Source organism: Manis javanica, chromosome 3, assembly GCF_040802235.1.
Source record: "Manis javanica isolate MJ-LG chromosome 3, MJ_LKY, whole genome shotgun sequence".
NCBI classification, from domain to species: Eukaryota; Metazoa; Chordata; class Mammalia; order Pholidota; family Manidae; genus Manis; species Manis javanica.
In genome coordinates, this window is record NC_133158.1 from 92,678,170 (window position 1) to 92,704,402 (window position 26,233).

At 33.6% G+C, this 26,233-nt stretch overlaps 1 protein-coding gene across 3 annotated transcripts in view; it reads left to right on the forward strand.

Moving 5' to 3' along the window:
* GBE1 (1,4-alpha-glucan branching enzyme 1) overlaps positions 1-26,233 on the forward strand; it is a 269,204-nt gene that overhangs the window by 158,507 nt on the left and 84,464 nt on the right. For all 3 annotated transcript variants that reach the window (XM_037001651.2, XM_037001652.2, XM_073231803.1), the window contains exon 8: positions 24,970-25,085. In XM_037001651.2, coding sequence (XP_036857546.1) covers positions 24,970-25,085 — 116 coding nt within the window. The remainder of the gene's footprint in view (positions 1-24,969; positions 25,086-26,233) is intronic.

Here is a 26,233-nt window from a genome sequence, read left to right on the forward strand (position 1 = left end):
GTTTCAGAATGTTTACTCTAAATCAGATTGCTTAGTCTTTCCCAATAATGAAGCTAGATGACACATTTTTTAGTATAATGCCCGAGGTGTTTTCTATAATGGTACCTAGGTTAATTCAGGCAGGAAGGGGCCTCCTTTCCTTTCTGTTTTGTGTTGCCACTGATCTGCGGCAATGGTGAGGAGCAGGGAGGGCGAACAGGCTTGTTGGTCAGTGCAGTCTGGTGTAGCACGTGCCTCTGGTGTTTCTGTGGCAAAGTGTTACCCTGAGGGCTGTCTTATATGAGCCAGAATGAGCTCTGCCTGACCTTCTTGCTTATGCCTTGGGCTCGTCTATTAGTTTGTGTGGTTGCCTCTGGAAAGGTATCAGAAATAGTCCGTCTTTTTATCTTTCCCCAGCCCTTTCCAGAAGTAAGGTTTCTAACATCTCCTGTACAGGAAGAGAATTCAGAGAGCCTACTGATAAATTAAAATGGATGACAGAGCAAACACTTTCAGGTCATAGGGTGGTGAGAGAAGCCTCAGTCCTGCTGACCCTGCTGGCCACTTGGGGCAGGAGACTGGTATGCTGTCAGGCTGCTGGCTGGCAGGGTCAGTGGGAAAATGGGAAAGTGTAAGTGAGGTGTACATAATGTGTGGGAAGCAGGTCCAACAGTCCTCCTGAGGAGCATATAGAACAACACTGTCCAAAAGAAATTTAATGGAAGCCAAGTAATTTTAAATGTTGTAGTACCTTTATCCATCTTTAAAATGCTGGTTTAAAAGTTGTCTACCTCAGGGATGCTATTGAGAGATTTAAAATATTAAAAATACATTAAATTCTTAGAAAGTTCCTAGCACATAAGAATTAGTTATATTTCTTATAACTTCCTTCGTTTGTTCCACATTCAGACTAATTTATTGAGCTCAAATTTAGGTAGCAGATATATGTACTCTGAACATATATCCATTTAACAATTACATTCCCTCTTTATATTACTCCAAAATTATTTCTCAAATCCAGATTTTCTTTCCTACCCCCTGCACTATGTTAAATGCTCTCATTTGATTGCCTGCCTCCACTCTCAACTCTCTTACATGTTAAAATGTTTTATCATACATGTTATTGGAATGCATTATTATTATTTAGCTTGCTCTTCTGCTCTATTCTAAGTAAGAATCTGAGCTTCAGCAAGATAAAGATAGTGTTTGTCTTATTTCCCCCTTTGTCCCTCAGGACTGGAACAGTGCTTAACTAATTTAAATGTAAATGTGTTTGATGGGTAAATATATGAATGAAGATATTTATGCTTTCTAATGCTCCCAAGTTAGAATATAGGCCTTATACGTCTTATAACCTTGTTGTTTAGTACAGAACCTCAGAGACTTCTAGAGTAGGTTATCGAATGTTTGTCCAACTGAGTTAAAATGAAACTTATTATCTCTATAAAGTAATACTTTTTGAATATTCTAGGTCCTCTTATTCCCAGATACAGCAAATGGTGTTTCAGTTAATTCAGGAAGTAACAGTAGCATCCAGGTTTGTCACAGCTCTTTTTTCCATATATCTGCTTTGGTAAGGATCCACCAAGCAGGAGAGGTCAGAAGGATATCAACGGGTGTCACATGAAAGTGTGCAGTGCTCAAATCAGTTTGAAAAACCCTGAATTAAATCAAATTTCACATGTTCCTTAATAGTTGAAATTCGTGGGATCTTTAATTAGCTAATGTGCATTTTGAATTTCCAAGTACCCTACAATAGTACTAAATTTCTTCAATTTCTTTGACCTTGAAGCACTTCAATGTACTTAGAAGAAATTTAAGAAAAAAATTTTAACACGGTTTATGAAGGAACTGGTGCTTAGCATGCTCTTCCTCGCACTCATTAATCTCTGACCACTCTGTTGCTTTTCTTGCTGCACTGGGTCCTGTGTGCATGCCTTTCCCTCTGCCTTGGGTATTTGCCTTGCATGGCCATGTCTTCTTTATTTCTCAGTGCCCAATATAAAAGCCCCCTTCTCCTTAACCTCACCAGTCTAAAATCAGTCCCTCAGAATGCTTACCCATGGCTTTCTCTCTTTATTTTTCATTTATTTATCATGATATGTTGTTAGAATTTGTGATTAAATTTGAATTTTATATTTTAAAATACTTCTAACTTACTTATTTTTCTTTTGATCCCATCTTTGAGAGGTATTCCATTGTATGGGTGTGCATGTGTATATTCTGTAGTATAAACATTATTGGTGGTTATACATTTTAGTAAAGGACATCCCGCATGAAATTTGTGTCCTTGAAAGAAAGTTAAGATGTTCACTAACCCCTTATCCAATAAAGGTATAGTGACAATAGCACATGGTCCTTAGGGGATGGCGTTAGGACAGCTTCACCTGGGCATTCAGGCTCTGCCATTCCCAGCCCGTGGGCTGCCCCTTACTGAGTTGTGCTTGTCATGATCTTGTTTACTTTATGAAATCATTCCATTTTCATCTCTTCTTTACCACTCCCAGGCTCCCATTATCATGTAGTACTATTTACAGATAGTGTACATTTTAGAGAAAAGCTTCTGTACTATTATTCCCCCAAGCAGAAAATAATAGCACAGCCTGCTTCAGGATTTACACTTACTTAAACGAAACACTCTGTCAGTCTTCCGCCATCAGCCCGTCAAAGGTTTGTCTAGCTGTCTTTCTTCTCTTACTTCTCTTTGTTCTCTCTCTCTCTCTCTCTCTCTGTGTCTCTCTTCCCATCCCTACCCTTCATATAGATCTCAGTTGTACATTTGGCAGTTTAAGCTTTATGATATTTAAAAGAAAATAGCCAAAAATAGAAAGTCAAGGATTTCATTTTTTTATTCATACTTGTTAATTTCTGGAACGAACTGAGGGAAAGTGATCCCTTCTATGTTCTTTCTGAAAGTCTTACTATATAGACTCCAATTACCACAAGTAATTGAGGTGTGAAATGTTAAAATATCATAACCAATGCAAAAATAAGAACCTCACTGAGTATCAAATACTCTTGAGCTTTCCTTGGTGTCTAGAACAGATATCTCTGAATTGATGAAGAACTAAGCTTTTCTCCCATTGAGGCAAGAGTGAAGCATTGTTTATTTTGTGACTTTTGTTCTTTTGTTCCTTCTTTCTTACTCCCGTTCCCTCTACTCTCTCTCTCCCTTCCACCTCTCTCTCCATCTCTTACCCCTTCACACCCCCAACCCTTTTTTTTTTAATAACAGAAGAGAGGGCATGATTCTGAGGCTGGGATCATTTTGGTCCGTGTTAGAGAGGCATAGCTATGGTTTCAGTTTGGAGGCTCCTCTTTGTCGTATCTCTGGTTCACCTGTTTCTCTGCTGTGCTCATTATCTTAGCATGTGGAAACAATTGACTGCTGCTAGAAATTTGCCTTAAGAAATGTGAGCCTTTGAAGCCATTTGAGCATAAACCTAGGCAATTCAGAGATGCGAGGAACAAACCAGAGGGAGGCTTGGATGTTCCATCCACTGATGCATTAACACAAAAAGTGGAAAACTGATTCTTAAATGTGTGTGTTTAGAAATTATATTACCATTTAGGTATTAACTATTTCATATGAATATGCACTAGGTTGCTGTGTGTTCTCATCGTTTATATAGGTCAATCATAGATTCTATAGTGTATTGGTTTCTTGCTGTTAACTACAGTTCATAACCTCAAGGAACCTAAAATTGATTTTAAAAAATTGTGCAAGAATATATGTTCTAGGCTGTGCAAGTAGATTGGTTTTTTAAAAAAAGTGTTAGTTTTGCATTAAGAATAGATAAATACTTTTCTTAGAAATGTCTGTAAAATGTCTTTAGAAAACATTTATATATATATATATATATATACATATATATTCACAAAAATATGAACATAAAGTGAACTTCTGAATGCTTTTTAAAATGAATGTTAAGGGCAGGAGGTATCATGGCATATCTTGATGATTAATTATTCTGAGAATCACATATCAAAAATAAGTCTGGTACATGTAAGTGCTGATTTAACTAATTAATTACTTTAACAAAAATTTATTGAGTAGTTACTATGCACCCAACATTCCTGAACCCTGCAAGTAAAGTGGTGAGAAAATCAGCAAGATTCCAGTCCTCAGAGCCCTGCCTATGGGGAAGGCAGGCAAAACAAAGTAAATTTTCAGGTAGCAGCAAATACCATGAAGAAAATGAAAGCCAGTTGGAAGTAGTCGGTGTGATGTGGCATGTCTGTCTTCCATTGTTGTCAAGAAAAGCATTTCTGAAGCGATGGTATTTAAACAGAGTGTCGGATGGAGAGGTGTAGTATAAAATACTGGGGAATGAACAAACTGTGAGGAAAAGAAATTGTGATGCTCCTGTGTGGGGAACAGATGGTGTGTTCAGGGGAAGACAAGGGAGATGTAGAATGGTAAGCAAGGGGGAATTTTTAGGAAAATCCAGAGTCTGGCAGTTATCAGATTATGTGAAGTCTTGTAGGTTCTTGTGAAGAGTTTTGATTTTCTTCTATTTTATTTAGTTTATTTTCTATTTGACAGCAAATCATTAAAAGGTTTGGAGTAGGGGAATGGTGTGATAATAGTGAAAAGATAATTCTGCCTACTCTATGGTAAACTAGAAGGAAGAGGGATGTGGGGCAGATGGGGAATTTGTGGGCTAACAATTTGAAATTGGTTGTTAATCTGTGTATGGAAGTTATTTCAAGCTATAAGATTGTATCAGATCACCTGAAGAGTTAGGGTGAAGGAAGATATGGTCTGACTGCTGAGCTCTGAGTGACTCTCAGTTGGACAGGTCGGGAAGAAGAACAGGAAGAAGGCTGCTGAGAAGATAGGGAAGGGTGTGCAGGTGAACTGGGACAGGAGTGAGTGCTCGGCAATGCCAGCTGCATCTCAGGGCTTCAGTTAACAGGAAATGTTTGGACTGAGGTTCATTTATGTGGCTATGGAGGGATTTGGTGGAATGGCTAGGCTAAAATTCTGATTCAGGTGAGTTAAGAAGAGAGTGGAAAGTAAGAAAGTGAAGGCAGCAAGTGTAAATAACTTTTACAAGAGTTACTCTTTAATAGAAAGGTGGGTCCGTAGCTAGAAGAGAAAGAGTCAGAAAGTTTATTCTAATGTAGGAAATACTTCAACTCATGGATTGAACTGCTAGAGAAAGAATCAGTAGAGAATGATAGCTATAGGTGCAGAGCCCCTCAGATGGGAAGAGAAGGTGGGGTTTGGTGACATGCCTTTCCTCCTCCTTTGGAATGCCCTCTCTCCTCTACTTTATGAACTATCTTGTATTTTAAGACCAAGTATCTATCTCTTCTTGTAGGAAACCTTCATACAACCCTCCTATCCCCATCCCAGTCCCTGCCCCCTTAACTGTTCTCCCTCTTACTTCATTCCAACAGACTAAATCTGGACTTACCCTTCTTAAATACTGCATTTATAGGTCTAATATTGTATAGCATTGAAAAAAATCCCCATCTTAATGTTTTCTGCTAGACAACATGTCACTTCAGTGACCTGCCCTTTGACTTTATTTCCATATCATGTGTTTACTCCCTAACAAATGCTTATTAACAATTAGAATTCTACCTAGAATAAAAGTATAATCATGAAAGAGGAGTCTCTATACTTTATGAGATATTTTAATACGTGGTGCTCTGCCATTACCGTTGGCTTTGATATTAAAAGTTATTTCTATTTAAAAAATATTTTCATCTTTCCATGCTGCTGCATATTACAGCCTTTTCAATTGACATGTGTTATTAAGTTTTCATTTTATTTGTGTCCTGGGTAATTTATGGAAGCAGTATTTTTTTTAATAGGAAGTCATGATCTATTTTCTAATATACCAACTGATTTATAAAGTCTAGTCCTTCCTATATATGTAGATATTTTAGTTTATAAATTTGGATATACATGTGATGACATTAATGGTTATGACATTTTAATACTATGCTGTTTTACTGATGATGAAATACTTTAAGAGACCTATAAAGGAAAATAAAAAGAAAAAATTTATTTTAAATATAAAATGTTTTGTTTCCTCACATTAAAATTCATTTTAAAATGTCAAAATAAACATGCAGAGCCAAAAAAAATCTTTTGGTCATACTTTTGAGAAGTGAAAACTCTATTTTAATCAAGCCCCTAAAGAATCTTTAAATGTGAATGTTTCTAACCTAGAGGATAATTTTCAAACAATTGTGTGTATAATTATTTGCTTTATAGTTTTTCTCCAACCCCCATAAAGTCATAATTTTATCAAGTACTTATCTTTTCCACCTTCCAAAACATTTGTGTTAAGTGTTAAATAATTCATAAATTCTAATCTTCCATCCCATTATCTGTCATATATCTATTATAGCATATAATTAAATGCCATGATTATTTTGATTTGTAATATAAAAATACAGAAGTATGCACTTAAATATAGAAATAAGCAATCTAATTGTCAATTTTATTTAATTAGCGTAATAGCCTATAATTATATATTTACTATTTGTCAGATATAGGTTTCTCTTTATTCTGAACTCAATATGGGAAGATACATCAGAAGACCATAAAATCACTGTGTTCATTCTTAAGTTTGAATGGAAAAACAGTGAATTGTCTTAATAATATATGTAATGTGTAGGTATATTTGCAAGATAAATTTGTGTTAAGTTCATACTTAAGACATGAGTAATGGGAAGGATATATATTCTATTGAATGAATATTACAGCTATATTTCAGCCACATCTGCATGATGTACTTACACTGCTTTTAATAGGGCCGAGAGCAACGTGTAAATATCGTCATTGTTAATGATTTTACCACTTAAGAGATTTCTTTTGAAAATTAAATGAAGACTACTTTTGTTTACAATGCACAAAAAACATAAATTTTCTACATATTTTCATTACTTTGATGTAAGTTAAAGGGTTGTCTTTTGAGAAGTATCTCCTATAAGGGTTTGGAGATTTCCCAGAGTAGATATTAAATCACATGTTTCTTTCTTGGTATGAGCAGTGTTTCAGGCCCAGAAAGTACCTGCTGAGTAGATTTACTCAAAGGTAGAAAATTGGTAGTGGAACACCAGTATCTCAGGCTCTAGTTTTAGCTTTTCAGTTAAATATGCAAGTAATTCTACTGTCGCAAGGACTTTTCTGTAGTCATAAAGTATAGCTTGACCCAAACTCATCCCTAAGCTCTTTATACAGAAGAAAATTCATTGTAGGATATACATAATCAGTGAAATTTCTGAGCCATGAAAGAGAAGTGAAGCAAAAATGCCAAGGTGAACTGGAGTGGGAGTGAACAGGTATAGACTGAAAATGTCAAAGGGAAAAGAAACTTCTCCCTACTATTCAAAGTTTACTCTTCTTTATCATTGTGATGGTCAATTTTTTGTATCAACTTGACTAGGCTAAGGGATACTCAGCTAGCAGGTAAAACATTATTTCTGGCTGTGTCTGTGAAGGTGTTTTGGAAGAGATTAGCGTTTCATTTAGTAGACTAAGTAAAGAGATCCATCCTCACCAAAGTGGGAAGGAATCATCCAGTACTTTGAGGACCTGAATGGAACAGTAAGTCAAAGGAAGGCAAATCTCTTTCTCTTTCTCTTCTTGAGCTGGAGTGTCTTTTCCTGCTCTTGGACATCAGAGCTCCTGGTTCCTGGGCCTTTGGTCTCCAGGAATTACATGAGAATTCCCTTGGTTCTCAGACTTCATCCTGAACAGGGAGCTCCACCATCAGCTGTCCTTGGACTGAATTATACCTGTCAAACAAGAAAGAACTGAGACTGTAGAGCAAACCAAAAGTTCAGTTAGGGTCTTTGGGAATTCAAATTTGGGAGACAAAGATTTAAGTGGAACCTGAAATGTGCTCCACTGTGGAGACAGCAAGAGAGTGTTTATAAAAGTGAAAAACACAGGCTTACTTAAGTTGTTTTGAAATAATTGTGATTGGCATAGACAAAAATAATTAACACTGGTCTGCATAGGATAGGTCACTATGTTAGTTGCTGGACTGGAGCTCAGCAAAATAAGCCTCATTCTGAGAAATGCAGTAGGTTTAGCTGCTTGTGTTTGGCACAGTCCTAATGTCCATGTTCTGTCTAGGTATGTATGTGCATTAGACCAAATTCGCCAATGGCCTTCTAACTCCACTTTAAGACCCCTTGACATTCCTGACTCCATTTCAGTTATTTCTGTTCATATGCCGTTGGTTTTCCTGGTTCTCCAGCAGGCAGAAGGCAGAGTATGAGTCTTGTCTGCCTCCATAACTGCCACAATAAGTCTCCTCTTACATATTATCTGCAATGTATAGGAGTACCTTAGATATTGCAGGCTTTCTCCCAGACTACAATAAAGTGTATCAAATGATTTTTTTGTTTCCTAGTGCATATAGTGTCTGCTTTCACCATTCTTATTTAACATAATGGTGGAAGTTCTGGTCAACGAAATAAAGGGAAAAAAAGAAAGAAAGAAATATGGATTGAAATGGAAGAAATAAAATTGTCCCTACTTGCATGTGATATGATTGTCTATGTAGAAAATATCAAGGAATCCAAAGAATCAAACAATACCTCAAAAATCTAAGAAGTAAGTTTAGTAGGTTGCAAGATGCAAGAAAAAATATACAAAAATAAGTTCTGTTTCTATATACACTAGCAATCAATGTATGATCATTAAAGTAAAACATATGCCATTTATAATTGCTCTTCATCCTTCCCTTCTCTCCCTCCCTTTCTCTTTCTCTTTCTTCCTCCCTCCCTTTCTTCTATCAGAAAGTAAATATTTAGGTATAAATCTAACAAAATATTTGCAAGACTGTATGCTGGAACTATAAAACACCAATGAATGAAATAAAAATACCCAAATAAATAAGATACATATGGTACTCACTGATTAGAAGGTTCAACATAGCAAAGAAGTGTTTCTTCTAATATAAAAAGCAGTTTAAGAAAAGTCCCATCAAAATTAGCAAGCTTTCTTTATAGACATGAAGAAGATTCTAAAAGTATATGGAGAGAAAAAAAATTGTTTTAGAATAACTAAATAATCTTATAAAAAGAAGAAAGTGGGGAGAATCAGTCTCCCCAACTTTATGACTTATTATATAGCTATATTAATCAAGACTGAGTGGTATCAGTGGAGGGTTAGACACAAATTGATGGAACAGAATAGAGAACAGAAATAGATCTTGAAGAGGCCTCAACATCATAGTTTAAGTCTTTCCTGCAGCATCCCTGATTCTCTTGCCCTTAGATATCTGCAGTAGTGTAAAACTCATCTCATGAGATTGTTCATTCCATATTTGGACAGCTCTCTCCTTTAGAATAGTCTTTATTATATTGAGTTAAAAGTCTATCTACCAATTAGTAACCCAGAAAGATTTACAAAATAGATGCAATCACTTTTCTACATAGTGTGTCTTTGAGTGTTATACCCTGGTGCCCTTTCTGTTCTCAGAACATTTATTTTCATTTTTTCCTCAATTGTTTTTCCTGTTGCACTAGAGGGTTTTGAATTCTTATTTATTAGCAAACTCGAATTTGCCTACTTCCCTCTTAAATGTGGCATGTGAACTAAATGTCATATTCCAGATAAGTTCTGACTAAATCATATTTTATTTTAGTCAGAGACATCTTAGTCATTGCCAGTATAGGAATGCATTTGTATCCTTGTTGTTTGCTATTTATTTTATACTTCAAAAATGCAATTTTGTCAAAATAATTCTAGTGTGTTAAGATTTGTGCTTTTCTGTTTAAACTCCTAAATAATTGTATACAAGGTAACAAGAAAAAAAATTATTCCTTATTGACAATGTTTTTTTTTTAAACTTCATTTAGTCTCCATTGAGAGTATTGTGAAGATTACTTTTACTTTTTTTAACACCTCAGTGTATGTCTAATCAAGATCTTAAAATCAGTCATTTAATTAAAATTGGATTCTAAAAAGTCAGTAGAATAAATTTCCTGCTATACTTAGAGACTGAAAGTATATGTTAAAAGGAGAGCAGTTTTTATGTTTTTCACAGGCTAAATTGGAAACTTGTCTGTGCTCACAATCCAGTTCTTCAGAATTATAAAAGTGAACTTGAAAGCACCCTGGCCACCTCTGACCCACTGTGGAACACAGTGGTCACCACTGAAGAGGAAAGTGGTGTGTTTCTTTTCAGGTAGAGCCACCTGCACTCACAGGTGTTATCAAAAAGCCTTAAAGCTTCCCAGAGCTATTGTATTTTTGCTTCAATCAGCCATTGTGATGAGAGCTCTGCAGTGGGATGTGGGGCACTTCAAACTTTTGTCTCTTAAAAGCCGCATTGGAAATGTATATTTCAGCCCCAATTGATCAAAATCATTTTCTTTCTTTCTTGTTTTAATAAGATAATAAACCTTCAAAGAAGTGTTTCCTTATGAAGTATTTTTGAATTGTGAGGAACAAGTGTAGGCCTTTTATCTATAAATGAGACAAATATTTTTTATTCACAAAAATACATTTGTCTTCACTTAGATATTCCTGTTTCATCTTTAAAAGAGACACACTTTTCATGAAACACACTATTGCCAAACACTAACAAGTATCTGTAAAACAAAGGATCTTTGAAATGAATGCTTTGATTAATTGCTATATCAAAGGTCAAGGAATTGTATCCTTGGATGGTAGTGAAGAGGATGTAAAAACATCATGTACAGATTTGCTTTTTCTAGCTTAATACTAATACTGCTCTAGCAAAAGAGAAGGCACATTTTGAACCAACAGGTCAGACATGTAAGTTAGAAAAAAAATCAGAGAATTGTAATAATTTATACTATATAGCAATACTAATTTGGGGGTATAGTCATTATTTTCTTGACCTTTCCACTTGTTTATGTGTCTATTTCATTCTCTGCTCACATTTTTTTAAATTCCTCTTTTTTTTTTCATTTATCCCTCATTTAACTGACTGTGAATGAATTTGAATCATACTTTTAAGTTAGTTGGACAAGTCAGAGTGCCAAAGTTGAGCTATTTGAGGGTCTGTTGGGAACAATGTATACTTTTACAATATTTAACATTTATATTTAAAATTCTAATATTCTAATTCTTTCCAAAATAGGTTTGACTATTAGAAATCAATAATATAAGCAATGAAATACATTGTGATGGTATTATAAACCAAAAGAAAGCATTAGTTAACAAGAGGGCTCTAGGACAGGCAAGTATAGATGGTTAGTGAAGTGGTGAATTGCTGCAAAGTCCATGAGCTTCCTGTGATGCATCCAAAATTTTATTAACTTCACTAATAGTAACAAGCAAAATAATAAGAGAAAGCAAAAACAAAACCCCAAAACTCTAGGTAGTAAAGAAAATAATATATGAGAATCAGGAAATGAGTTATAATCATTGATGTATTTACTGTGTCAGAATAAAATCTGACTTCAAACACAGCTTTGAGCAGTGTTTTGGAAGGAGGGGAGTCAGATAGATCTGTACTGGTGTCCCAGTCCTTCACTATCTGCCTGATGACTTTGGAAAATCTCTTAGTATCTCTTATTTCAGTTTCCTCATCTGTGATTAGAATGATAACCCCTACTGTAAGCATAATGGGGAAATTAAATATGATTATATAGATAAAGTATTTAACCCATTATATGTTCTCAGTCAAGGATAGTTTTCCATTCTTTCTTTGTTTCCCCAGCATGTAAACTGCCAGCAGCCAAAGAGGAGAGGGAACTATCTTCAGGAGTTAACAAACACATTCTGACTGGTACTTATCTCTTGTTGAGGTCATTGAGTAATGTAGTCAGAACTATTCATAATGACAATTCTACATGCCAGGAAAAAACAAATGTCACAAACCTGTTTAGTGACCTTCAGTGCAGGCTGGAAGAGGTTCTGAAAAGGTAATTTGGGAGGGTTCTCTGATAGTGAAAGAGATGACATAGCCCAGATAAGCAGCTTTCCTAAATGCCAGATTTAACCAAAGAATAACATGCACATTTTGTATTTCTTAAATAGCATTTCTCTCAAGAACAATTTTCAGTGGAAGAAGCATAGAGGATTTAATTAGATAGTGCCTCCCCTTACTTACCTTCCATATTGTGCAAAGATATTACATGGCAGAGCCCAAAAGCAGTGATAGAGGAAGAGACCATAGGAAAAGGCCAGGGAGAGGTACAGATTCCTACTTAGTGGAAACATATGGTTTGGCCTGGGAAAGTTGGCCACTGATCCAGAAAAACACTGGTGGTGGTACAAGGCATTCAACAAGTATCGAATGAAGTGATTTTTAGCAACAAGTGATTTTGATAAAAGTTGCAGATTCAGTTCTAAGAGACTTTAGGAGCCAATATAAAACTAATCATAGATGAATGGGATTATAACATTTTTTGCATAAGATACCATGTAATCCCATTCTTATATGTGGTCTCCATTAAACTAAAAATAATGTGAAAAAAACAGTAAGAAGTGATAAAGTGTAACATAAAAGTTGAATGAATTGAAGCTGAAGTTTAAAAAAATTTAGTTAAGGAAAATAGTTATAAGTTGTATAATCAATGACATTTTCTTGACTAATTTATATAATTTTTAAGCTGGATAAACATTTTGACAACTAAAATTATATAAACAGGATACCGTGCAACATAAATTAAAAAATACAGAGTAAATAATTAAAATGGCAATTAAGACAAAAATGAATGAAGCAGTCATATATATTACCAAATTTAAAAAACAAGCCTGCAGAAGCCAACATTTTTTCCCCCTCAATATTTAGATGGCAATGTCTATCCAGGGAGCCTTAAAAAAAATAAAAGCTTTTACTCTTTTGAATATACTAACAAGTTTATTCAAAATTTATTGTATAAAATTTAAGTGCCTTTTTAATTTCAGTGAGGCCTAGACACTTTTTCCATCTTTTCTGTACATGATTCTCCAAAATGAAATAAATGACCAGGAGGGGCCACATGGTGCAGTACCTACAATGGACTAGAGGCCTGATTTCTAAGTCTGGGCTTCCCCTCATATGTCTCACTTATTCTTTGGTTTTTCACGTGTTGACTGTATGGTTTCTAAGTGCCAGACACATTTGCTAGGCTTGGGGACACAGCAGTGCAAAACAAACACGACACCTCTATTTCGGAAGTATAGATTCATTATGCTGGAGAAGATTAGTAATAATAAAAGACCTGCTACATAGTATTAAATCATTGCTACTTAGAAAACAAAGGAGAAAAAAATCAAACAAATAATAAAACAGAAAAAAGATCCTAATATCACATAAGTGGTCAGCAAAACATAAATGAGCATGGTGTGGCTTGTAGAGTAACTGGGTGTCAGGAAAGACCTCTCAGGGGTTGTTTTTGAGTAAAATCTGCTTGACATTTGAGCTGGGGTCTGACTGTGGCAAAGAATTCCTGACAGACATGTGAAGTCCCTATGGCTGAGCTGAGCTTGGTTATGCTGAGAAACAGCAAGGCCACTGTAGCTGGTGCTAGTGGAGAGCGGAAAATCACAGGATTAGAGATTAGACTGGAGTCAGATCATTATCGGACCTTGTAACCAGGACTATACACAGGGTTTAATTCCAGGTGGGATGAGATTTCTTTAATAAGGCAAGGTCGCTCAGACTGAGCAGGATTTTGGCATAAAAGTAGGTCATTATTCTCAACCTGGCTGCACACTGTATATTCAAAGTACCTGGACATTGATAACTATATATATACTATATTTTTATATATAATATAATATACCATAACATAAAATTCCCAGCAGGTGGCTTTTGCAATTCATCTTCTGTCATTATATATGAAAAGAATCCCAAAACATATCATGGGACTTTAAAATAATGTTGTGACTGTTTTTAAAAGTTCATTTTGTAAACATAGGGTAAATTCTCCTCAAACTTTTCACTAGATATCTTGATATTCTGAGGAGTACAAATTTTTATTCCTCAGCGCCTGTATCCATTGCAAATGCTAAATTTCTCCCAATCTATTATCTTTTACAAACATGTCAGTTTGCCTTTTATTCTAGAATATATTTGTGTTTGTTTTACTCTTAAATAGCTCTTTAAGTTGCTGTCAACAAGCAGAGAGGCAAGTACTTTTATTCTGAAATAAGTAACCTGAATTCAAGTTCTGACTTCACTGGCTGCTGTGTGGCCTTGTGGAAGTTACAGAATAACACTGGTAAAATGTGAATTTTAATCTACAAGGGTCAGCAAACTATGACCCATGGGCCAAATCTATTCAAATCTGCTGCCTGTTTTTGTAAATAAAATTATATTGAAATGCTTTCATGTCCATTCATTCAGATATTGCCTATGACTGGTTCCACTGGGTTGAGTTGAGTCATTGTGACATAGACTGAGACCGTACATGACCCACAAGACCTAAAATGTTTCTGTCAGGTCCTTTAAAAAAAAAAAATAATAACAACTTGCCAACCCCTGTTATAGTGCATACCTCCGAGGGTTGTTTTTGTTGCAGGAATAATTCATGCAAAACACTTAGTACAAGGTCTGACATTTTGTGAGCATTCAATATATATTTGCAATTATTAGACTTTTTAAAAAATCATTTTGTTTGCTTCCAAATCATCAGGCCAGATGAATGAAGAGCTATTGTTTATTTGTATCTATTGGGATAAAGCACCTAAGCCTGCAAAATTTAAGTAGTCATACTTTGATGACACTTGCCATGTCTGCATTAACACTCCTGGATGCTGGAATTTCTGTTTTGCCCACTAATCTATCCTTGGTATGGATATTATAAAATATATATTATGTACATATATTTAGTATTATATAATTATATATATTATAAAATAGTATGTTTGTAAAAAGATATTATAAATTATATATACATAAAAAGTTCGTGGCTGTATTATAGCAATATGGAAAGATTGTTAAATTAATCATTTTCAGAACCCTTTGAAAATCTAGGCAACAATGTGCAAATGCAAAATTTATTACTGAAGCAAACAAAAAGAAGCTGATGATTCCTTAAGGTTACTGATGTTTTTGTGGTGTCTTCTTTTTGTTGTCATCACCAGAGATTTATATAACATTTGGGAAAATCTTAAATATTAAATCATAAGCATTTTTATTTCAGTGTAGGCTATGAATATGGGCCAATCTGAACTTCTTCTAACTAAAGGCCAGACATATTAATTTTTTTTAATTGGAGTATATGTTTGCAAGAATGTCTATGTGTGTTAAAACTTCTAATAAATGAATTCATGCATTAATAAGGAAATATGATTAGTGAAGAGTTTAACAATTTACTTTGCATGGTGATAAACATGTTGTATAACAGGTCCCTAGCAGGGATTGTAAACTGAAAGAAAAGAGTCTGACCTTTTATTTTTTTCCAAGTCAGTAATTTATTTAGTTTCTTCATGAAAATACTTGTTTATAAGCCTACATCATACTAATTACAGAGCCACTTTTATAGGTATCTAAGATATCATAATCATTTTTTAAGTTGCATTTACTCCAGTGTAGTAGAGTTTTCTTATTATCTTCATTTCCTATTTCAATGACTCTGAAAATGGGATTTTTTAAGTAGTATATGTTAATTTGCTGCTATTATACTGCCTCAGAGTTAATGTTGGATTAAAAAAATAAATGTTTAATCATTATTATTTGAATTTCTTAGTTTTCCTTGTACCTTTTTAATTCAATTCAGGTCAATTTGTTTAAAATTAATTTAAAAAGGTATAGGATATGGATCCTACTACATAGACGTTTATAATTAAGAGGGAAGACCGGACTTATTTTCATGGACCAATTTATCTCCTGTTATCTTTCACATAGTGCTAATATAAGAAATTGTTTGGAAGATTTTGTTAAAGTATATGCTGGAGTTTGAATAATGGGTAGTTTGAATAAGAGAGGAATGAAAAATGATTCTCATATATGATTTGGGGGGTTGCAGGCTGGATGATTTTGGTTTTGTTTTGGAGTGTTGGTTTTTCTTTTTCCTGGTCATCCAGAATTCTGTTAATACCTAAAACACAGTATTGATGTGATAAACTTTTAACCTGGATTCTATTAGCATATAGTGAAATGATTCAAATTATTTAGTTTGTATCCTAAAACCCATAAAAGTTAGTTACTCTGAATTAATCTTTTGTTTTAATAAAATGTTTATGAAATTACATGAAATTAGAAGTACAGCAAATAATCTAGTACTCTCTTTTCAAAAATTTCTACCCTGAGATTCAGAGAAACTGTGTTAATACTGATTTTTGCAAAAATTGTCTAGCATAGTTTTCTTAACTCTTAAATGCTATTTGTTTGTGTAAAATGTAAATGTTCATTAATTTTCATTAAGTGAAGCATGACATAATTTTCTTATAAAATGCATTAAGCTAGGTACCTAAACCTTTAACTTTTCAAAATCATATTGAAGTATATACATACTCAATGAGTTTCAAGCAACAGCCAATTTAGTTTGATAGACTATCACTTTTGCTTCTTTGATGAAAATTTAAAAAAAAGAGAGGCTAACAAGAGAAAAGAGGGAGAGAAGAGAAGAGGTTAGAAAAGTAAAAGGAAAGAAAAGAGAAGTGATCACATGGAGAGTTAGTGTAGGTATAAAGGAGCCAGAGAGGAAGGGAGGGATGAATGGATTCTTGAGATTGACAGAAAGATAAGAGTCTGGGATGAAGGGGACAAGAATTGGGACAGGAGTCAAGAAGAAAGTGGTACTTGTTAGGAAAAGAGGTTATGACAGGCACTGGGACTACCCCAGAGACATATATTTCTAGAAAAAAACTATGCCAAATATATTCTGTTTAAAGACAAAAATTCTGAAGAAATGTGATTAAAACAGAAAGAAGAGTTGAGCATTATGTGGGGAGGTCAGTCACACTAAGTGATCACATAAATACTTTTTCTCACCCTCGCCTTTATTATTTGATGGCTAGTTTAATAGATGCCTTCCCTCAAAATCTGATTGTGTCAACGATATATTAGAATCAAGTTTTAAAAGAGGTTTTACATTAAAGACTGTACCAGAGAACAAATAATATATAATAAAAATGTGTTCCTGCTATGCCTGTCAGATGTGAATTGGCAGTTTTTCTGAACTAAGTTTAAAGTGACTTCCCATGAATTTTAGTAGGTGATATATTGTCCAATTTATCCTGTAGGCTTCAACCTTCAATATCACTTTCTGGAGTCTAGCTTCACCTTCTCAGCCTCGGTTAACAGGTCCTCTCTCAATATAGTGCCATACTACCATACTTTTCTTTGTATTGTTAATCATTGTTATAATGAAATGTATTTGTGTTATTACTTATGAAATGTCTGTCTCTCCGAATTAGATTCTAAACTGCACTATAAGTGGTGTGATGTGTTTCTTATTTGAAAGTATATCTCGAGCACCTAGCCTTGTGCCTGGCACAAAGCAAGTATTGTAGAAATATTTGTTGAATGCCCAATAGTAAATGCCACACTACTCTAGGAAAAAAATAATAAATGCTGAGTTAAAAAATAAGACTTGTCTATTTTGATGTTTTAGCCAAAACATGTTTGTCTTCATGAAGATTTATTTTCAATAAAATGTATAGCTATTAGAACACATTGGACTATTTCCAATTTTTATTTACTCTACATTTAATGAAATATACATTTAAAATATGCATAATATCTAATAGGAGCTACCTTTAGTTATGTATCAAACTAGTAATCACATAGGCCACATTATTCCATTCATCCCCCTTTAAGAGGGTGATGAAATTATCTTCCATTTTACAGTTGAGAAAACTGAGGCTTAGAGAGGTTAAATACCTTGCTTGAGTTCATACAACTAATATGACTACATATGAAAGCAATGGATATGTGGAATTTACATGGTTTTTAAAAATTGTGGTGTACCAAAGAAATTGCCAAATCAAGAATTAGTTTATCTGCTCTTATGCTGAACATGGCAGTATAAAAATGATACTTAAGAGTTGGGCTTTTCGACTCTAAAGGTTGAGTTCCACCTGTACCATTACTTGGGTGACCCTGAGCATTTTATTAACTTTACTAAATCTCAGTTTTCTCAACCATAAAAGGTAGTTGATATCCCAGCCTTAAGTGAGGGTGAATTTGAATTCCTTTTTCTTTCCTATATAAATTCACATGTCTCCTTTCTATTCTTCTCTAGCCAGCCCACAGAAAACTAGCTCAGCTCCCTTTGTAGAAATGTGTACAAAAATACACCAGAGAGCTATATGTTATTTAGTAAGGTTAGTACAAATTTGAAAACAGCTGAAGGAGTGATCATTGAAATTTAAATGTTATTAAGAACCCTCTTATGATTTTCCTTGATTTCCCATCCCTAGAACACACACACAAATACATACACACACACACATGAATACACCATTTCCTGAGGTGCCACCTGTGTCTATTTTTCACCACACCACACCTCTATCTCCATGCAACTGGTGTTCACCAGTTCTCTCTTCTATGGAGTGCTTATCCATTTGTGGTCTCAGACCACATTATTGCAGTTAAAAACAACTTCCTAGTGTTCTAAATATCTATATCTTTATATAAACTATAGTAGCATTTTCCTTGAATTTTGCCCTAAAATATTCATTGTTGGGGATGGTAGTCAAGGAAAATCCTCTTGTAGTCAGTATAGTCTATAAAATCATAATTATTCTGAACTGGAAAAGAAAATTAATCCCTACAGGCTTTATATTTGTATATCTGCAAGATCTTTGTTCTCTTGCATCTGTATTTTCCTCACTTTTTGGATACTGGTTAGATGTGTTTATCTTGAAGTTGCCTCAGATCATCTTTTGAAACAAAACTGGCTAACTATAAATAAATAACTATTTCATACCTAATTATAAATGTTAATAAGATGATAGGAAATTATCAAGTTAAGGATTGTATTTTTCTATAATAGAACTATTATAATACCTTATATTTAAATACCATAGTTAATCAATTGGAAATAAATCAATCAGGAGGGGAAAAAATGAAATATAAATATATAAATAGCTAATGTTTCCAAACTTTACCATTAAAAGAAGCTTTGAAAAACTGATTACAATTATGGTTGGTGTTTGTCAATGGTGCATATCTGTATATGTTCAAGTCACTGTCAGTTGTTTTGATCTGGAGCAATAATTAACTTCGTTCAATAGGCACCTTTAGTCTTGTTTGAAAAACATGGATCTATGTGTATCTAAGTACCTATGTCTATAGGTATGTATATGTAACATATAGTGATTTATTCTGGAAAACAATGCCTTGTTCAAATGGTATAATATATGCATATATTATGAGATACATATAATAATTTCACATAGTCCCTCACCTATGTTCTATTATAGAGGATGACTTAGCTTGGCTTTTGTCTTTCTGGATCTTCAGCTGCTCAGCTTTTTTGAATCCTCTACTTTTAAAAAGATGTTTCTAAGTTCTTTCCAAACATGTTTTGGTATTCTATAAGCATTGATGCTTTGAAAAATTACCTTTTGTAAAAATCTTTGTGAGAAAGTAGAGAAATAGGAACCTATTTAAAAACATTGTAGGAAAATGTATTCATTTCTCAATCACTCAAGGTAATCATTATCAGAGTGGGTTATTTAGATTTGTCTCTTTTATATCAGACTGAAGACTTTCACTTTTGCCCTCAGTTCTCCTCTCTTACTATTACACACACACACCCATATGCACACACAGGTACACACATAACACAGATACACACACATTTCCCTTCAAGTTTGCCTTTTCCTAGTGTTACTAGAAGCAGGTAACCAAGCTTGTTAAGAATAGGTTAAATTATACAAATGGCCAACAGGTACATGAAAAGATGCTCTACATCACTAATTATCAGGGAAATGCAAGTTAAAACCACAATGAGATATCATCTCACACCAGTTAGGATGGCCACTATCCAAAAAACAAGAAATAACAAATGCTTCCGAGGATGCGAAGAAACGGGAACCTTTCAACACTGTTGGCGGGAATGTAAATTGGTGCAACCAATGTGAAAAGCAATATGGATGTTCCTCAAAAAAACTAAAAATAGAAATACCATTTGACCCAGTAATTCCACTCCTTGGAATTTACCAGAAAATAAGACCCCTCATTCAAAAAGACATATGCAGCCCTACGTTTATCACTGCACTATTTGCAATAAACAAGATATGGAAGCAACCTAAGTGTCCAGCAGTAGATAAATTAATAAGAAAGGTGTGATACATATACACAATGGAGTATTATTCAACCATAAAAGAAAAGAAATAGTACCATTTGCAACAACATGGACGGATCCAGAGGGTGCTATGCTTGGTGAAATAAGCCAGGCAGAGAAAGACAAATACCAAGTGATTTCACTTACTTGTGGAGTATAAAAACAAAGCTAAACAGAAGGAACAAAACAGCAGTAGACTCATAGACACTGAGAAGGAACTAGTGGTTACCAAAGAGATGGGTTGGGGAGGATGGTGGTGTAGGGAGAAGGGGATTAAGGGGCACAATAATTTGCAGTCACAATATAGATTGGTCACGGCGATGGTAGTGCAGCATGGAGAATACAGTTAATAATTCTGTAACATCTTACTACATTGATGGACAGTGACTGCACTGGAGGGGGTGAGGATTTGATAATATGGGTGAATGTTCAACTACTGTGTTGTGTATTTGAAACAGACTTAAAATTGTAGATCAATGATACTTTAAAAAAAAAGAAAAGAAAAATGCTTAGGAGGCAACTTTATAGATATAAAACAAAATATTTTCTTTTGTTAAAAAAATAATTAGAGAAAAAGACTTGATAATTTCTCAAGTAGAGTATTTTTTTTAGTAAAAGTATAATTGGAAGCATTTAGCATATAAATGTATAATGTGCTATCCTTTCCTGCTTATTTCCTAGAGAATACCTGATTAGACTTATAGATAATGCAAATAGAAGTAATTTTAATACACTGTTTAATAAGCTAAGTACAATTCAAGCCTTAAGGTAAGGAAAGTGTTTTATTGTAATAATGAATATAGATAATCAAGGCTCTATGGGTATTATATGATTAAATAATATATTGGTTTATATAAAATAAAGTTGTTCAGGTTAAAAACCAGAAAATAATGTGGTATGATATTGAAAAGAACCTCAAAGTCATTTTTCATAATAGCTATGTTCTGAAATTTATATTATTACAGATATTTTAGTGGTTGAACTAACAATTTGTCTCACTGGAGTTTTATGCTGTTTGATACCTAATTGTATTTGAAATTAATATATACAATAGCCTCAATTTAATTTCCATTGCCTAGAAACTCAGATACATTTTATTATCAATTACACTATCTAGTATTAGATATGGATAATCACTTTTTGATCATTTCAGGTTGTTTTCTTAATTCCTATTGACTGACAAGGTATAAGTTCTGTTGACAAAGCAAAATTTCTTTCTTTCTTGGTCAATTTAATTAAAATTAAATTGGTAGATGAGTTTATTTTTTAATCTTTAAAAATAGAGTAGGTTCTTAACTATTACCTGCTTTTTCAATGGTGACATTCGGAATATCTTCCTTAAAAAATGTTACTTTTATTGTAATTTAAGACTCCTTTTATTTGATGTGCTATGCTTTTTTCATAAAAGAAAACTCTCAAAGTACCTTTTTTGCTCAAAGTTACTCTACTGCCTCAGTTCAAATATACAAATCAGAACATGTTTTTTGCTTCATGAGTTTATGATGTACTATTTAATAGCAATTCAGCTTCAAAGACTGTTGACTAAGAGGAATGCAGAATTTTCTTCATTTTTGATATTTAGCCACTGCTTAATAATGTCTCTTATTTATTAATATGTGATATACTAGTTTTAGTAACATCCAGTGGACTAAGTTGCTTTTGATAATCCCAGAAGTTATTCAGGACCACAAAGAATAACAATGTTAAGCAAATAGATTTGAATTATAAACTGTAACTTAAAACAAATGTTATTATATCTGATTATACTTGCTCACTAAGAAAATCTGACTCTTTTATATCATTAAAAAGTTCATTGGCAGAATGTGACACAATCAACAGTTTTTTATTTTAGGAATATCTCCTAAAAACCTTAATATTGGAACTATCTGTGTGTGACAAAATTTCCTTAATAAATCCTCATTACCTGATTACAGGGCAAATATTTCAGACACCTCAACCAATTAGGATCCTGATTATTCTGATTGCCAGAAATCCATAAATGTGTATATTATCCATCGATATATTTAGTTTCTATATCAGACACCTGTGACTTAAACATTCTTAGTGGTGGATTATGATTCACCTGAAAGTCAACTGCATTTCATTATGTTTTTCTGGATTTGGGGGATTTTAATTTTACTTCCTAAAAAAATGAGTAAGCTAATCGGTTGAATATAGGCAGTATAGATGACATATTTCCAACTTACATCTTAATTAGTCTAATATACAGCCAATAACTAAAATAGGTTACTTCTCAAACACATTCTCACCACAAATGTATATATACTATTTTGTTACCTCCTTCTGAAAGTTAGCATCTAACTCTTCCAGTTGTTGAGGAACTAGGCTGCCCTGTGGTTTCTAATAGGCTTTAAAAACCTTATGTCAATGGAGTACTCTTGAAATCAAAGTCCCACCTTGTTGGAACACACCAAAGTAAAACCATGCTCTTTAATTCTGCTTTATATTTTTATGCGACTCTATAATCACCTGGATATATCAACTGTGCTATGGGATGTCTGATGACATTTTGAGGTAGAGAAAATTGCCTTTTTTATTGTACCTTTTGATAGACATTTTCATACTGTGACTAAAGGCAAACCATTCAGTTGAGATGATTTAGTTCATTTATTACTACAGAGCATGTTTGAGTGATATTTCTAGTTATTTTATCATTTGAAACACAACATAACTCTTCTTCTTCTCAGTGCCCCTCACCCCAAAAGATGGAAAAATTGAATTTATGGGTCCAGAATGTGAAAATTATAATATTAGAAATAGTAATAGACATCTTTCAGAAGTCTGTACTTTCACTGGAACATATTTATTAAGCTTGTTCTCGTGTTCTATTTAAAAGGCAATTCTTAGATTCAATGAACTAGTTCATTCATGCACAAGCTTGATGATTTCATTGTCTGGGACTGCTGGAAAGTAGAGTGCAGAACAAAGTACCTCAACCAGAGGTTCTTACATACTTAGATTTTTTATGTCTGTTTAAGATTCTTCCATTCAGTTTTGAAGTCTGAGTACCTTTGAGAAACTGGGGAAAGCTAGAAAATTCCATCTACAGGCATTCAAATTGAAACATTTGAAATATTCTGCAAGCTTAACAAAATAGTAGTGCATGTCAGATCTGTCCCAGGGACAGGTTTGTAAACTCTGGTTTACAAATTCATCTCTTCATACATCTGCCAAGATACTTAATAATTAAACAGGTTTTGTTTCTACTTTGATATTTTTGGCTAAAGATATCTTTAAATTTACTTTTCAGAAGTAAAATATACATTACCAGTCAAATGGCCAAAGTAGAAAAGTATGTCCTTTTTAAAACATTGTTTACAAAGAATTAATATATAACTCTGTTCATGTCTTCTTTCTGAAATATATAGCAACCTAGATTGAAAAGTGTAGACGTGATTCCTTTCAACTTTCTATAAACCCTAAACTGCTCTGAAAAGTTTTTAAATTTAAAGAAAACTGCAGGAAAATCTGGATATTGGAAATTCCTAAACAAATAGAGTAATTTTGATCTTGTTCAGTTGTAGCTTACCTCTTTATTTTTATTCATTTCTTTTTGTTAAACAGATTTTTTTCCTTTAACCCTAAATGAATATGCATTAGTAGAAACATTTGCAAATTCTATGCTCATCATGGCTTGGACCTAACAATCTAGAACCTCCTAGCTTCATTTCATATCTACTAGCTTGCTTGGATTTCTAGTTTTTATTTCTATTTTTAACTTTCAGTAAGTTGAAAAGTCAAAGTTAACTTATTTAAAGCAGTAAATCAGCAGCAACTCATTTTCCCCCAAAGTTTGGTCTTACAATTCCAAAACTGATCGTTTTGACTTAATCCCCACTTATGTCAGATTGCTCTTTAATATATGGAAGATTAAAAAAATACATAAATTTCAACTGGGTCAAAGATTTGTGTACACTATTATTGCTTTGTCATTAAACTAAATGAGGTATTAAAGTCTTAAAGCCACAGTTATAATAAGACAGAGAACTCAACCATAACTGTATGACTAAAGAAAATACCAATTGATGATGCCCTCATTTCAATTGTCCAAAATAGGCTTGTTTCGTGTGGCGTTTTTAATTGAGTTATAACAGTTCTTCATTTTCTTTTTGCTTTTATGGATATAGGACTCTTTAACTTGTAGAACTTTTACTTTATTTAACATTTTTTTTAGTAATTAGTTCTCTTATTTTTACTCTCATAGAATAATAGTCTAGTAAACCTAATATTGTTTATCATGTGGGTGATTTTCAGTGCTTTTTTTTTCTTTTACATTTTATACTGAATTGTATCTGTTTGAAATTGTAGAGTGAGTAAATATTTTAAGGAAACATTGAAGGCAGTCTTTCAACTGATAATAAAATTATATTTTCTAAAAACAGAAACTGTGTAACAATGGTTATATTATATACAGTTCAGAGATAAGAACAGGTTTTTTCTGTTCATACTACTATGTAATGATCACTCTGTGGCTGCAGAGGACCCAGCATTGAACAAGATGGACTCCCTGCACTTTTGACCTGACTTACACATTTTTCCTCAGTTTTTTCCAGATATTAAGTGATTTTGTGGCTAAAGAAAATTAACCATGTTTCCTTTTAGAATGAATTTTACCAAACAAATTAGATCGGCGTTAGTAGCTTCATGGTTTTTATATATTTCTTTGAACATCGTGATTCCTAAGATTGAGATTTATGAATTTAATTAATACTATTAGAAAATAATGTATAATAATTAAGAAAAAAACATCCTATGTGTTGTGCTTAAGTATGTGTCTCTGTAATATTTTAGCTGGGAAGTTTTAAGATTCCTTCTGTCAAACATAAGATGGTGGTTGGAAGAATATGGCTTTGATGGGTTTCGTTTTGATGGCGTTACATCCATGCTGTATCATCACCATGGAATGGGTAGGTAACCTGATATAGATGTAACTAATGATTTCATTCTTTACTGGATGATTACAACCAGGTTTGGGGTTCAGTCAGTCACAGAGCTGCAATCACCATTACTGTTGGCTTGATTTTCATTAGTTCCACTGTGTACATCTTTTCTCTAGTCACTTCTGATCCCTTTTTAAAAGAAAGATGTTGGGTATAAACACATCTTATAAGTAATTAAAACATCATGATTTGCTTTGAAATATAACTAGTTAATAACAGGCTATCCTTAGTATGTAGCTTTCTTCTAAAAGTGTTTAAGGAAACCCTGTATTGTAGCACCCTCAGGATGTGAGCATGACAGCAATTGCAGGGAAAATGTATAACAAAAATAAAATAGAAGAATATTTGTGAATGTGTGAGTCCCTTTGTATATTAAATACCAAATAAAATATATATATTTTAAATATAGATGGACTCAGTAAAAATAAAATTATAAATTAATTTGTAATTAAAAATATTGATCGGATATCTTCAGTTTAAAAGTTGTACAAAAAAATTGGGATCACAGATTCCTAGTCCCTCAATAGACAACATGGCAAACAGTTAAAATTTTTTTAATGGCCAGATATTTACCAGCAGCAACCAATCCAAAAAAGGGACTTTAGACTGTAAGTCTTGAAAAGTTGCTGCCAAAGAAAGAAGTTATATTCAAAATGTTCAGCTCTCTGTTTTTGAACATGGCACTGTCCCCATGAAATGTTCCTAGGAAAGAAGTTGAGTCTATCAAACATGACAGGTTTCATTAATATCCTCCAGGTTGGAGAGAAGCTGACTGAGGAGATGAAAAAGGTAAGCATGGCAAAATTCAAGAAAGATCCTCTCCTACATGTAAATACCTACATGCCTCTGCAGAACCTCCCTCTGTTGAGGAATAGGTATTTTCCAAGGAATTGTAGAATTGAGGAAATGAGCTAAAGTGCATGGATATAAGATATACATTTTATGGTCAAAGACCCCAAGAAATAATAAAGGAAAACATTCTGAGTTACCTACATGTTTATCCTTATTGAAATGAGAAAAGAAAGAAAAAACAAACAACACCATCCTGAAACTGCAGAAAAAAACAATATAACACATGCAAAAAATTGAGATAAATCCCTAAACATCGAGACACA